Genomic DNA, 14,930 nt, shown 5'->3' with positions numbered 1-14,930 from the left:
AAATTCAAAACATTTTTTTTTTTAAAAATAGACGACATAAGCTTATGACGTAAATATTCGTTTAAAAGTAAAATTTTGTTGTCACATCATGTATTCTTTTATGCATGTCGTTTTTGTGAAATGCATCAACCCGAGTTCGTATATGGCCTAGTGATATCAATACTTGTAAGGTGTGAGATCAATAGTTCAATGTAGGATATAAAAAATATAAAAAATTGTTTACTTTTGGGTGGGGTAGGTTGAGCCATTTTAGTTCTCATCCTACAAAATCGATTTACTTTTAATTCATGTTTTGTACCCCAAAATACAAATATTTCCTTTTAAAAATGTCAAATTGAGAAATGGAAGAATTTTTGCTAAATAAAGTCATGGCACTAATATAAAGTAAAGTGTCGACAAAAAACCAAACATTTTTTTCCTCACTACATACTGGCTTTATTCATAGCACTACATACGTACTACAGTTGATACTAATTTAAAATTGATTGTGCGGTTTGAAGCAATTTTCAATATTGGTTAACTTATTTAGAGGGGAAGGGGGTGGTTAGAAGCCTAAGTATAAGAATTTTTTTTTTTTTGGGGGGGGGTCTCATCCGACATTGAAATATTGATCTAGCCGCGCGCCACTATTAAATAATGCAACTTAAAATTACAAACAAGGGACCATCTCGATTCGAGTCCAGTGAAATTGCTGATTTTATTTTGCTACGAAAAAGGGGATTGGTCAGAATATTTGTTAAATATATATCATACATTTTTATAGCTAGCGACCGTATGTATTTACATCCACCTACGACTCGGAAAGTACACAGTATGAATCTGAGAACAGATGTATTTCGCCTCTAGGTGACGTCACCGTAATTTGATAAAACATATCTCGCGCGTCCACGCGTGAACGAACGACAAATTCTAGGAAATCGTCGTGGTAAGTTGTTATTGGCGCGTCTAGATTTGCACTTGGAGGTCACGTGATGAGAAATATTGACATACGTTATCTTAAAATGAAATGAGAATTTGTTTCACATTTTGCCCAAGATTGATAAAGAATATACAAGTAGAAATTAAATCATAATATTTCTATAGAGCGTCAATTTAATCTCCAGAATAAATACGAGATTAGTCAGACATGAAGTAAATATTTCATGGTTAAATAGATACGTCTGTTAATATTTTCAACTTTTGTTCTCTAGATCAACCTACATTTCCTCCCGAGGCCAATATGGAGCGCCCTCATCGCTCAAATCAGACAGACATCGTCAAACTGTAACCAATGAGGGCGTACATTATAGGGGTACATTCGACATACCCCTCTTTCTAAGCAAAGTTTTGACTTGTGGACGAGCCCTTGTTATTCCAAATGAAGAAATATTATACTGAACGTCACTACGCATTCCAAATTTGTCATAGACGTAATGTGGAATTATTTGGAGAATGACCATGTGATTTTCATGTGGGAGGGGCCAACTCATAATATGGGGTGCTGGTCTAGCTGTTCATGTCATCAATAAAAGGGGACCTGGGGGGGGGGGGGATACCACATTAGGGTGCTTGTCAAGTCATCTATGACGCGGTACCATACTGGAGGGTTGGACTAGCAGGCAAATCACCAATGAGCAGAGCAGGGGATTGGGTTAGCAGTTGTCACCAATGCGAGCACACCATACTGAAAGGGGAGGGTGGTGACTAGTCTAACTATTCAAGTCACCAATGAGAGAGCATCATACCATATCATATTAGGGGTTGGACTAGCTGAACGTCACCAATGAGAGAGCATCATATCAGAGGGCTGGGATGGGCTAGCTGTCAAGCCATGGTAAACTTTCATTCTTGCAGGCCAGGGAAGGGAGGAAGAATTTGACCTTTCACTGCATATCACTCGAACACAACATACCAACTTAATTCAAGACAACAATATTGTATATATAAGTTTAAAAATGTGTTTATTTGATAAACTTTTATAGAAATATTCTTTCAACCAAACAAAATGTTTGCCAAACCAGAATTGAGCCACTACAATGATTTACATCCAGTGTTTGCAGACTTCCCATCATTCCTATCTCTCATCTGATTGGTTGCCATGTCCGTTCCACCTGTCAATCAAACACTTTATAACAAGTTAGCAAAACACTGCAATCATGGTAACAATATCTGCATACATCCATACACATATATCAATTGACTGCTCATTCATCTATCTTGACACACACATGTACATCTATACACATACATACATACACACACATACATACATACATACATACATACATACATACATACATACATACATACATACACATACATACATACATACATACATACATACATACATACACATACATACATACATACATACATACATACATACATACATACATACATACACACACATACATAAACAATACATATACACACATATACATAAACAATACACATACATACATACACATACATACACACATACATACATACATACACACATACATACAATACATGCATACACACATACATACACACACACACACACATACATACATACATACATACATACATACATACATACATACAGAGACACATATTTTTCATGACTATGACACTAGTGATGTGTCTTACTCAGTAGTCAATCAGTACTACCTGTAATGTACACATTCTCCTAATTCAAAAATTCAACACAACACAACCTGCTTTTGTGGTTACATAAACAGACCAATGACTAGACATCTCAAATACACAACACTGATACACAGCACCAGAATCAACTAATTTAATTTTAAAGTTGACATATGGATGAAGATTGGATATTTAGTTTGGATTTTTAATTTACAAAATTTTATCATGGTGTCCTACTTGAAAAATCAATGTAAAACAACATATGCCAAGTCATTGCAAAAGACTGATAAGTGTGTAAAATGTTTGTTATTGTACGTACAATAACAAACTATTGACAAAATGTTTAGCTTTTTGCAATATATTACAATCATAGACTTGGTCAATGTTGTTTCATATTGATTTTTCAAGTAGGAAGCCATGATAACATTCTTCTATAAATTAAAAATCCAAAATAAATATCAAATCCTCATTCATATGGCCACTTTAATATGTTGCAAGTGCTGTGTTGTACAGGTCAGGGTTTGAAATGACCCTTTTTTCATTGCTATCTCTCCGGGGGAGGGGGTCTGCTACTTTCAGAAATTGGCAGCCCAAGGTCAGGATAATGAACCAGTAGCATACCTATCCCTGAACTGATAACAGCAGACCCTGTTTGAAATGTATTTTATTTGAACACTTTCATGCCTATAAATCTTCAGTTTTCTAAATCTAAATACAATCAGAGGTAACTCTCAGCTGTAAATTATGACAATAATTGGACACAGGATTACTTTTAGTATTGAGCCATGGCTGTGTGCAGAGTCTGAGAGATAATGATGTAATCATAATATCATACTGTACACCCTGAATGGTATTGAATCACCTGTGGGTAAACATATTTGTGTAGCTGTATACACAGTATGGTACAATATATCCTATCAAATAGAATTTTATAATAACAATGATGTTGGTTTTTATATAGCACATTCCCACTCTGTGCTCAAAGCGCTTTACAATTATTACCCCTGGCATTGATATATATCGGCACAATGACCCCTTACTTCTTCAACTCCCTGGGGAGCATACAATCCATTGTAGCCTCTATAAGCGCATAGGATTAAAACATTCACATAGCAACCTCTATCCTACCAGGTCCCCAATTATACAGCTGGGTTGACTAGAGTACACATAGGATTAAAGCATTCACATTGCAACCTCTATCCTACCAGGTCCCCAGTTATACAGCTGGGTTGACTAGGGTACACATAGGATTAAAGCATTCACATTGCAACCTCTATCCTACCAGGTCCCCAATTATACAGCTGGGTTGACTAGGGTACACATAGGATTAAAACATTCACATTGCAACCTACATCCTACCAGGTCCCCAATTATAAAGCTGGGTTGACTGAGGGCACAGTTGTGGTTCAAATCTTGCCCAAGGACTTCAGTCACTCAGAAACAAATGCAGTGATGGGGCTCGAACCTGCAACCTGCAGATTCCAACCAGCCACTCTAACCATTCACCCATCATGACCACAAATTTTAGGTCCATACCATATATTCAACACACTCACCTAATCATAATTTCAACCGTTACTACTACTTTTGGATAAAATTGACAAATAATTAACATCTACATAAAATATCTGATTTATCATTATTCGATCAATTTTTAATATTTTAACAATATATTGTTCGCTGATCAAAAATCAATATTTCATTTGCAAGTAGTGTATCTTAAGATTGTTGGCTTGACAACAGGGGTATATTGTTTATGCGGAATGTCAGAGTCAGAGTCACTCCGTCTGCCAACAGGACTATGACTCAGAATATCAAGGTGATGATATTAGGTAATAGGGTACAAGTAGATGTAGTTGGGTAGCTAAGACTATGCAAATCACGTAATATAACATTAGTTAGTTTTAACCAATCACAGCTATGATAACATACATCATACTTACATGTACAGCCAATCAGAGATGAGATGAGATGGGAAGTCAGGCACTGGTATTGGTGTTCTGAAAGAACTCAAGAAAACACGTCAACATGCTCATTGCACAGAACAGACAAGAATTTGATGTTAAATATACACAATAAATTCTACAGCAGTTCAATGTGAAGTTTGTAGTTTTACATAATTTCACAAAATTATGACAAACCGTCTAGAATTTGACACCATGCTAGTCCCTATGCTATTGGGTGCCCTCGTGTGTCGACCAACCCCTTTCAGTGAGCACTAGCCGACAGGTATGACACATGTTGTATCTTACAGATGACCACAAAGCTAACTACTATCAAATTTAGATATATATTAAACATTAAATTCTTGTCTGTAGAAATAATGGAATTGGAAATTGTTTTCATTTTTCATTTTTTTAATGACGTACATAAACCCTAACAAAATACCTGTAAGTAAAATAATGGTTTGAATTTCACTATATACAGACTAACGACGTCTTAGAACTGTCTTCAATCATCTGGAACTACTACTATTGAAAATATTAAACTCATCATAAGCAAATAATTCAACTGATACCCTAAGCTTTGTTTCTATGCAGAATTCCCTAGCAATGATTCGATGTACTCCTTAGCTATGGTTCTATGTAGAACTCCTTAGCTATGGTTCTATGTGGAACTCCTTAGCTATGGTTCTATGTAGAACTCCTTAGCTGTGGTTCTACATAGAACTCTAGCCTTGGTTCTATGTAGAACTCCCTAGCTATGGTTCTATGTAGAACTCCTTAGCTATGGTTCTACACTGAACTCCCTAGCTATGACTCTATGCAGAACTCCCTAGCTATGGTTCTAGAACTCCCAATCTTAGAGACAAACCAAACCACACTACCTTACGCCAATACTACCTGAAACCCTTGTTCTCACTAGTTTCTGGTTTTCATGTTGTAGTTGAGGTCCTTAGGGTGACAGTCAGTCAGCTAATACATTCTATATTGTGCTGAATTCTTCATTGATGAACAAGGAAAGGAAAAGAAAAATGGTATTGAGAAACAATTCACAGAAATTGTTTGTACAATCACAATTCCAAAGTGACTTAAAATGAAAATTTCACAATTCTTAAAATAGAATTCTCTCTTTGCTGTAAAATAAAGTATTCACAATTGAAATGCTATGAAGTGTCTGAAAATGTTAGAAAAATGATGTACAACATTCTGGAAAAAATGCGTTAACGTTAAATTTTCTGAATGAGACATGGCTCGACTGAAGATTTGTGGACACAACTTACCTGTTGCAGTGATTACAACAAAGAGAAACCTATAGAGAACTCAAACTTGACAAAGTAACACAATTTTTCAACTCTTAGAAAATTGAAATGAATGATTATATGTTATTGGGATCACTGTATAGGTACAAAGTGTCCACAACACTTCAGTCATACCAAGTCATTTGAAAACTAAATATTTCAGGAGGTCTTCCGTCAAATTTAACAAAGTCAGCCATCACAGTTGTCTTCATATCTACATTACTTTGGGCTCTTTAGGCCAGCTTGCAGATGTAATAAGTCAGGACTTAATTCAGACAATGTTCCTTTCCTTCTCTATTTAGGGACAATGTCGGAATTGAGTCACGTACTCAGTCTGCCAGCAGGACTACGGCTCAGAATATCATGGTGATGATAATGGGCAACTGGAACAAATATGAACTAGGCCGAAGGATCCGTTGTTGATACCTCACCATATGTGGAAACCACAATGAATCATTCAGCCTAAACTCTAAACATGGCATTTGATAAGTGACTTTGTCAAATCAACAGAAAACACACAACGTTGTGAAAACCTTACCAGATAAAAGACTAGCTGCAAACTTCACTCTCTTCCAGAAACACTAAAGTCTGCTTTTTTTAACAAGCCAGCTCTCTAAGCAACTCAAGATGTGGAGTCACTCAGCATTCTGTAAGTAAAGATTATAAACCAGTAGTAATCGTAACAAACGATAAAACATATGCCTTACAATACAACATATATGTGCTTCACAAATAAAGGAAAATATGTCGACAGCATATTTCATTTTTCTTCAAAACTTTTTCAAGTTTTCAAACGTGGTTAACATACTGTATCAATATTTTGTCACTTTGTTCTTGTTCTTTTTGTCTTTTTTTTCATTTTTTTTCTTGTTCCAAAAAAAGTTAACATACTCCACAAAGATTTTTGTTACTTTGTTATTTTCTTCTTTTTTTTAAAACTGTATCTTCAAGCATTTTTTTTCAGACTAGCTGTTATAACGACATGCTAGTACACAATCATTTGTACTGTACTTGGATACCATACAAGTATCCTTCGTCAAACTCTGCCACCTACCACACCCCTTCTCAATTTTTTTTTTTTTGGAAAGGGGGTTACCACTCCTGGCAGTAATTTGTCCCGGATGATATCCCAGCCTCAAAGTTGCAGTGGAAACTCCTTTACAAGTTTGTAGTTTTTTTTCAACCCTCAGATTGCAGATTGACAAGTTCACTGGTGACTACTTCCTTTGGCCATACTTGCACACTTGGAACAGAGTTCAAGAGAGACATTGTCCTGGCTGACATGGAGACACACACCACCAGACGTTGACGTGCTAGAATCATTGTTCATTTTTCTCCTCTTGGTCCGTGGTTCGCTGGTTGTTTTGGTGTTGAATGATGTCGTTAAGTTGACATCTGTTTTACCAATGTTTTTCAATAATTTGGACAGTGTGCTCTGATGAGCCAGGACACTTTTCAAGTATAACACTTCCTCTTCTAGGGAGCTAACTTTACGTTTTAGTTCACTTGATTCAGTGTTCAATCTCTCGTTATCTGCAGACAGTTTTTGATTTTCAGATTCAAGAGTTTCAACATATTTTTTCTTCTTCTGTCGATTTTCTTTGGCAGCGATGGCATTTTTTCTGTTTCTTTCCAGGATGGAATCGCCTACAGCAAAAGTGTCCATTTTTTTACCTCCCTTTGTTGCTTTTGGCATTGAAGACAGAGTGCTCAGGTCTGTTGACGATACAGTTTCAATATCGTTTGCCTTGACCAGGAAACTGAGCAAATCGACGTCGTCTTCTTCAGACACGAGGGAATGAGTCGGCGAAAAGTTCACACTGGAAGCGGCTTCGCTGAGTAGGCGGTCGCTTTCTATCGATGAAACAGACATATCGCTGGGACTTGGCACAGGTATGTCGATGTCTTTGAAGTCTGTGTCCTTAGATTGGTCAACAAAGAAGGCGTGGTCTTCAAAATCAGTGAATTCTGGTGTGTCTAGAAGACAAGGTGTATACACATCGAGTAATCCTTCCATACCAAATTGATACAACAATGTGTTTTCTCTACGAAAAACAGATATGCGAGATACAAGTTAGTGTCGATCGACGGACAACACTCACCAGCCAGTGGCGTGTAATAACTCAGATCTCTTACAGAATACAGCTTCGAGACTTCGTGTACAGGTAGATCTTAGTCTCCGTTTTTCCTTGCGGACAGTTACAAAATGAATCATTCACAAAAATACACATTAAATGTGGAACAAAACAACGTGGACTTACTCTGTTCGTCTCCGACGTTGAAGTGACGATTGCTAATACACTTGCGTGGTTTCCCTTGGAAATACACCTTTGCTGATTGGTTGTTTTAGCCCACGTGAGTAAATAAAATCGTTCGATTGGTTGACTATTTTTAGCCGCTACGTCACAACTTTAGCTCTGAGAAACGTCGAGTCGACGTTTGCCAGTTTACCGTTTTGACTAAATCCGCAAAGTTTGTAAACCGTCAAAAGAAATAGGTCAAAATTTCCTTGCTTACATGAATAAACCCAAGTATTTTCAAAACACGAAAAGGCATAATAAAACTTACGCCACCTTTTATGCCAAATAACATATAAATAGTCGATAACAACTAAATACATTATTCTTTTCAAATGAATGAAAGTAGTCCAGAGTTGGCGACTTGATATTTGATTCTGCAAAGTCAGCAAACTTTAGTTTCAAACCATAGACCCTATGTTCAAACTAACCACAGAAAAACATGAAAACCACTTACCTTGAGCGAAAGTGTGACTACCTCCTTGCCCATGTGTTTTCCTTTTTTATAATTAAAAAAAAAGGAAAAAGTATGACGTGATTGAGCTATATTAATAGAGAACTACACAATCTAATGCACAATAATTCTCTATTTTTCATTCTGTATTAGGATCATAGTATTCATCATCACGAGTTGCCATGGAATTAATCATAGATGCCTACAATCTGTAATGAATACGGCACTGTTTCATTCGTTTATTGACCTTAGTTTTCGATTTTATTATTTTGGGAGTGATCGTCACCTTCCCATAATAGGTACAATCTGATTAAAATCTGATGTGGTGAAAGTGGCTAGATGTTTTTATTTACCTCGTATTTCCATCGTTTTGTGTCGTGTATTTTGTTCCGGGTGATCGATGCATTCAGGAAGACGTCAGGTGGTGATCACCTGGAACAAAACAAACATCACAAAATGATGGAAATAGAGCCTGAGGTAAATAAAGACATCTAATCGCTTTCACCACATCAGATTTTAATCAGATTGCACCACTTAGTAAAGAAAGATTTGATGACACTTTTATCGATTTCCAAAATGTAAACACACATTTATTGATCTAGCTCTAACAATGTAGTCAACACTTTCATTGATTTTCAATTGTAAACAACGCATTGTATTGATCTACAATATTTAAAAAGTATTGATCTGTAATATGTAAGCGAACATTTATTGATCTCGAACTGAAGCTTTTGGTCCAAACACAAACTTGACAAAGAGTGAAGTGCACCGTCGAAAATTTTAGGTAACAGTTTGGATCAAGAGCTTAATGTAAGATAACAAACATTTATTGTTACTGATATCCAATATTAAAATTAGTTATTTTGAGTCCATAAAGTCCAACCTGAGACATTTATTAATTATCATTATGTAAACAAACACATTTATTGATCTTCAATATGTAAACAAATATTTATCGGTCTTGAATATGTTAAAAAAAACCATATTTATTAATCTCTACTATGAACACAAACATTTAGCGAGCTCAAAAAAGTAATCAAACACATTTATTGATCTTCAATATGTAGACAATCGTCTTGAATATGTCAAAAAAATATTTATTAATCTCTACTATGCAAAGAAACATTTACCGAGCTCAATAAAGTAATCAAACACATTTATTGATCTGCAATATGTAAACAGCATATTTAGTAATCTCAAATATGTAATGAAATATATTTCCAAAATGTCAACAAACACATTTTCAATGTGTAAACAAATGCATTTTCAACATGTAAACAAACACATTTTTGATATATAAACAAACACATTTCTAATATGTAAACCGAACACATTTCTACTGTGAACTCATTAATATGTAAACAAACATTATTCCAACATGTAAACAAACTCATGTACGTATAAACAAACTCATTTAATATGTAAACAAACTCATTTAATATATAAACAAACTCATTTAATATGTAAACAAACTAATTTAATATGTAAACAAACTCATTTAATATATAAACAAACTCATTTAATATGTAAACAAACTCATTTAATATGTAAACAAACTAATTTAATATGTAAACAAACTCATTTAATATGTAAACAAACTCATTTAATATGTAAACAAACTAATTTAATATGTAAATAAAGTCATTTAATATGTAAACAAACTCATTTAATATGTAAACAAACTAATTTAATATGTAAATAAAGTCATTTAATATGTAAACAAACTCATCTAATATGTAAACAAACCAATTTCTGATATGTCAACAAACTTATTTCCAATATATCAATAAACTCATTTCAAATATGTAAATAAATACATCTATGGTCCAGATCCTTCTGCCATTGATGCACACTTAGAACAGAATTCAAGTGAAACCGAATCTTGTCCACTGACGTGTAAACAAACACCACCACTGTTAGAATTAGTAACTTTACGTTTTTTGCTTTCTGGCTCTGTATCATTTTCTCGGTTTGTTCTGAATGATGTCGTTAAATTTACATCACATTTGTCAATATTTTTCAGTAATTTTGACAACGTACTTTGATGAGCCAAGACATTTCTTAAATATTGCACTTCTTCTTTGACTGTCTTCAGTTCTTCTTTCATTTCACTGCATTCTTTGACCAATTTTTCATTTTCTGAAACTAAGTTTTTATTTTCGCTTTCCAAAGTTTCTAAATATTGTTTTTTTCTTTGTCTGTTTTCTCTGGCTGCGATGGCGTTCTTTCGATTGCGAGATGAAAGTTTGTCGTAAGATTTCGATTCACCATTCTCTGCCATCAGTTCATAATCATCTGAACTTTTTGCACGTTTTGCACGCACATTTTTACTATGTATTGCGGTCTGTGTTGTTAATTTTTGACTGGTTTTACTTTGTAGTGGTGGTGAACTTGTACTTGGATCTGTCACAATCTGCAGGTCTGATGTTCTGTTACTGTTGTCAGTAATGTTGAGATCTGTCCTCTGATTGGTCATTTCATCTGACTGATTGGAGCTATCAAAGTTGTCATGGCAATCGCGTGAATTACTGTCATCGTTTTCAGCAATGTCATCTTCAAAAGATCCAACTGTACAAACATTTCCATCACTGTGATTGGTGCTTTTTGTTGTTGTCTTTCTGATGATTGGTTGTTTATTAAGAGTTTGTTTGGTTTTCTCTTTTGTGATTGGTTGTTCATTTATGTTGACAGATGTTGGCAGTCTGGTGAGTAAGTGTCCATCATTAGACAACATTATTGTCTGTCTATTGATTGGTGGTTGATGAGTGTTTACAGGTGGGGTTTGTCTTATATTTGACTGTCTGTCAGTAAATACAGATCTTTCCTCTGAGGTGATTGGTTGTTCAGATGCTGTCTCTATGGTGATTGGTTGTACAGATGTTGTCTCTATGGTGATTGGTTGTGAAGGTGTTGTTTCTATGGTATTTGGTGGTTGATAATTGTCTACAAGTGATGTTTGTCTTATACTTAACTGTTTGTCAATAAATTCATAAAGTTTCTTTGAGGTGATTGGCTGTACATGTGTTGTCTTAATGGTGACGAGTTGTTCAGCGCCGACAGCAGGGCTTCTTGAAGACTGTATTGTAATTGGCTGTTCATCAGTGTCATTCGAAGTTTGTATGGTGATTGGATGTTGAGCAGTGTCTTTTGAATTCTGTATGGTGATTGGCTGCATTGCAGGGCCTTTTGAAATCTGTGTGGTGATTGGCTGTTCAGCAGTGTCTTTTGAAATCTGTGTGGTGATTGGCTGTTCAGCAGTGTCTTTTGAAGTCTGTATGGTGATTTGTTGCTTAGCAGGGCCTTTTGAAATCTGTGTGGTGATTGGCTGTTCAGCAGTGTCTTTTGATGTCTGTGTGGTGATTGGCTGTTCAGAAGTGTCTTTTGATGTCTGTGTGGTGATTGGCTGTTCAGCAGTGTCTTTTGATGTCTGTGTGGTGATTGGCTGTTCAGAAGTGTCTTTTGATGTCTGTATGGTGATTGGCTGTTCAGCAGTGTCTTTTGATGTCTGTGTGGTGATTGGCTGTTCAGCAGTGTCTTTTGATGTCTGTATGGTGATTGGCTGTTCAGCAGTGTCTTTTGATGTCTGTGTGGTGATTGACTGTTCAGCAGTGTCTTTTGATATCTGTGTGGTGATTGGCTGTTCAGCAGTGTCTTTTGAAGTCTGTGTGGTGATTGGCTGTTCAGCAGTGTCTTTTGATGTCTGTGTGATGATTGGCTGTTCAGCAGTGTCTTTTGATGTCTGTGTGATGATTGGCTGTTCAGCAGTGTCTTTTGATGTCTGTATGGTGATTGGCTGTTCATCATAGATTGAGACTGTGGATTCCTGAATGGCTGGTTGCTGATCAATGCTAGAAGGTCTACCTAGAATTGGACCAGGAGTTAAATTTGTGTTATCAGTTTTAGTTAGCCTGGACAAACTATCTGAGTTATCAGTCATTCTGACACCATTTTCACAGCCAATCATCAACTCATCATCGTCACAGCCAATCTTCAACTGTTTAGTATTGGACTTAGATTTGTCGTCTTTAGTTTCAGAGTCATCCAGAGGGTTCTCAGGTGTTTTAGAGTTTGATCGTTCACTGGGTCTAGACTGGTATGTTTCCATGGAAACCTGTGAATCTTGTGTCTTGTCATGCCAGGACTGCATGATATGTTTATGCTGTTCCTCAATCTCAGGGTCTATGATGTCACTTAGGCAAGGTACACAAATTTCCTCCATAGTGTCATGATGTAACATATCGTAGTTAGCTGTCAAAGACAAAACAGACAATACCATCAATTACACCATGTACAAACCAAGTTGAGTTGAACAGAAAATATGGAATTTATACCCTGGTTGTTCCACATCACAACAACGTGTGTCTATGTGGTCATGCCAATGCATGTCTACATCACTGGTTCTGCTGTGTTTGAAATACAAATCAAGATTTTCAAAATTGCCATTACATTCCCGATTTTTCTTTACATTACTGGAGTGGTTATTCTCCAATATTTTTCATCATTCATCCGGAAAATACTTGTGACCTAAGGGTTTGTCACTACTCGTCCAGTGACTGATAGTGACAATGCCACCTTAGCCTCACTCATATTTTCCCTGAATGAATGAAGGAAAATATTGGGGAATAAACATCTAAATATTACATATGTACCAGTGATTACTTGCATCGATTGTGTGCATACAGTACTAGTGGTATCCGTATTTGCTGGATGTTGCGCAATATCTGTATGCAAATAAAGAAATGAGTCTTATTAAGCTGTTTAGGAATCATGTAAAATTAGGAATTAACTCACCACTTGTAAAGTGTTCACTTTGTCTGCATTCTTTGTCTTTATGCTGACTTTGTGTTATTTCTACTGTGCTTTTTGTCTTGTAATAATTGTGGTCATGAGTAGGAAGGGCACTGACTTCTGTAGATGAGTTGCTAGGTGTGGTCACCTGGTGTTTGTTGCTAGGTGTGATCATCTCTTGCATGTTGCTAGGTGAGGTTGTTAGATTAGTCTTCTTTGATGTTTCTGTATGGAAATTGCTTGGAATACTTAGGGGTTCTGAGGTGTTGCTAGGTGTGAACAATTTGTCTTGGTTGCTAAGTGTGGCTGATAGCTCCAAGATTTTAAGAATGTCTGGCAACTCTTTGTTGCTAGATGTGGTCACTTCTGTGTTGCCAGATGTGGTTACCTCTGTGTTACTAGTTGTGGTCACTTCTGTGTTGCTAGGCGTGGTCACCTCTGTGTTGCTAGGTGTAGTCATCTGCTTTGTGCTGCTAGAGGGGGTCAGCTGATTTGAAGCAGAATTATTATTAGTATTATTCATGGATTGTGGCTTTGAAGAAATGACTTCATTAGCTCTACTGTGTGTTTGTTTGCGGTCTCTCCTCTCTGCACATTTCTTCCTACTATGTGTATATGGCTTACCACAGTCAGTACACACACTCAGAAAGTCCATATTGTAATATTTCACAGCACAACCCTCAAAATGATCTGAAGAGTCGATATTAAGGTACTTCCATGGATTCTCAGTGTCTCCATTATAGTGTCTTTGATCACAGCGACAGTCACATTCACAGACATCAGATGTACTCTCATTATTTTCAATGGTCTTTTGTTCACAATCCATCACTGAAGTTTGTTGTCTTGTTGACTCTTCTTCACTTATCTCCACTGATGTTGAGTGTCTTATCAACTCGTCTTCAACTGTCTGTTGTCTTAGCAACTCATCCTCAACTGTCTGTTGTCTTAGCAACTCACCCTCAACTGTCTGTTGTCTTAGCAACTCATCCTCAACTGTCTGTTGTCTTGGCAACTCATCTTCAACTTTCTTTTGACTTGTCATCTCCACTGTCATTGTATTTTTAATAGTTTTATCAATGCAAACTTCAGTTGGTTTGCCATCACCATTACCAATATCTTTGGTTGCCATGGCTTCTTATCAAATTAATCAACTGTAAGAAAATTGTCATCTGATATGAGTAAGATTCTACAAAATTTTCTGTTTCTAAAAACTACAGTAACTGTCTGAAGTCTTTTGTTTTGAGGGAGATCGCATGCGCATAAGGTAGAATCATCGGAGCGAGGCCTCCTTGCTGTGACACAGTAAGGTCTGGATCTGCTGCCGACATTGTTCCGTGTATAGGGACACTATATCAGAATCGAATCCCTAACTCAGCAAGAAGGATCAAAAGTACATCGATCGGACGATGGAAGTAGAACTTAGAAGGAGCATAGATCACTGCACTGGATGTACTATGGGGGGGGGGGGGGTTACATCAAGTCGCTCCCGGCCGGATGTACATCCACGGAAGGAGGATCCCGGGAGCGATCGCGACTTGAACGT

The 14,930-nt window shown here is 36.5% G+C and overlaps 1 protein-coding gene across 1 annotated transcript; it reads right to left on the bottom strand.

The window, feature by feature from the left end:
• Nucleotides 1–2,558: 2,558 nt before the first annotated feature.
• Nucleotides 2,559–8,126, bottom strand: LOC144450144 (uncharacterized). Its single transcript, XM_078140713.1, has 3 exons — nt 8,110–8,126; nt 6,387–7,893; nt 2,559–5,549 (listed from the first exon to the last, which is right to left on the bottom strand). The coding sequence occupies exon 2, from the start codon at nt 7,863–7,865 to the stop codon at nt 7,056–7,058; it is 810 nt and encodes a 269-aa protein (XP_077996839.1). The 5' UTR covers nt 7,866–7,893; nt 8,110–8,126; the 3' UTR covers nt 2,559–5,549; nt 6,387–7,055.
• Between the last annotated feature and the right edge of the window lie 6,804 nt (nt 8,127–14,930).

This window comes from Glandiceps talaboti, chromosome 19, assembly GCF_964340395.1.
Source record: "Glandiceps talaboti chromosome 19, keGlaTala1.1, whole genome shotgun sequence".
Taxonomy (NCBI): domain Eukaryota; kingdom Metazoa; phylum Hemichordata; class Enteropneusta; family Spengelidae; genus Glandiceps; species Glandiceps talaboti.
This window is presented reverse-complemented; position numbering and strand designations above follow the sequence as displayed.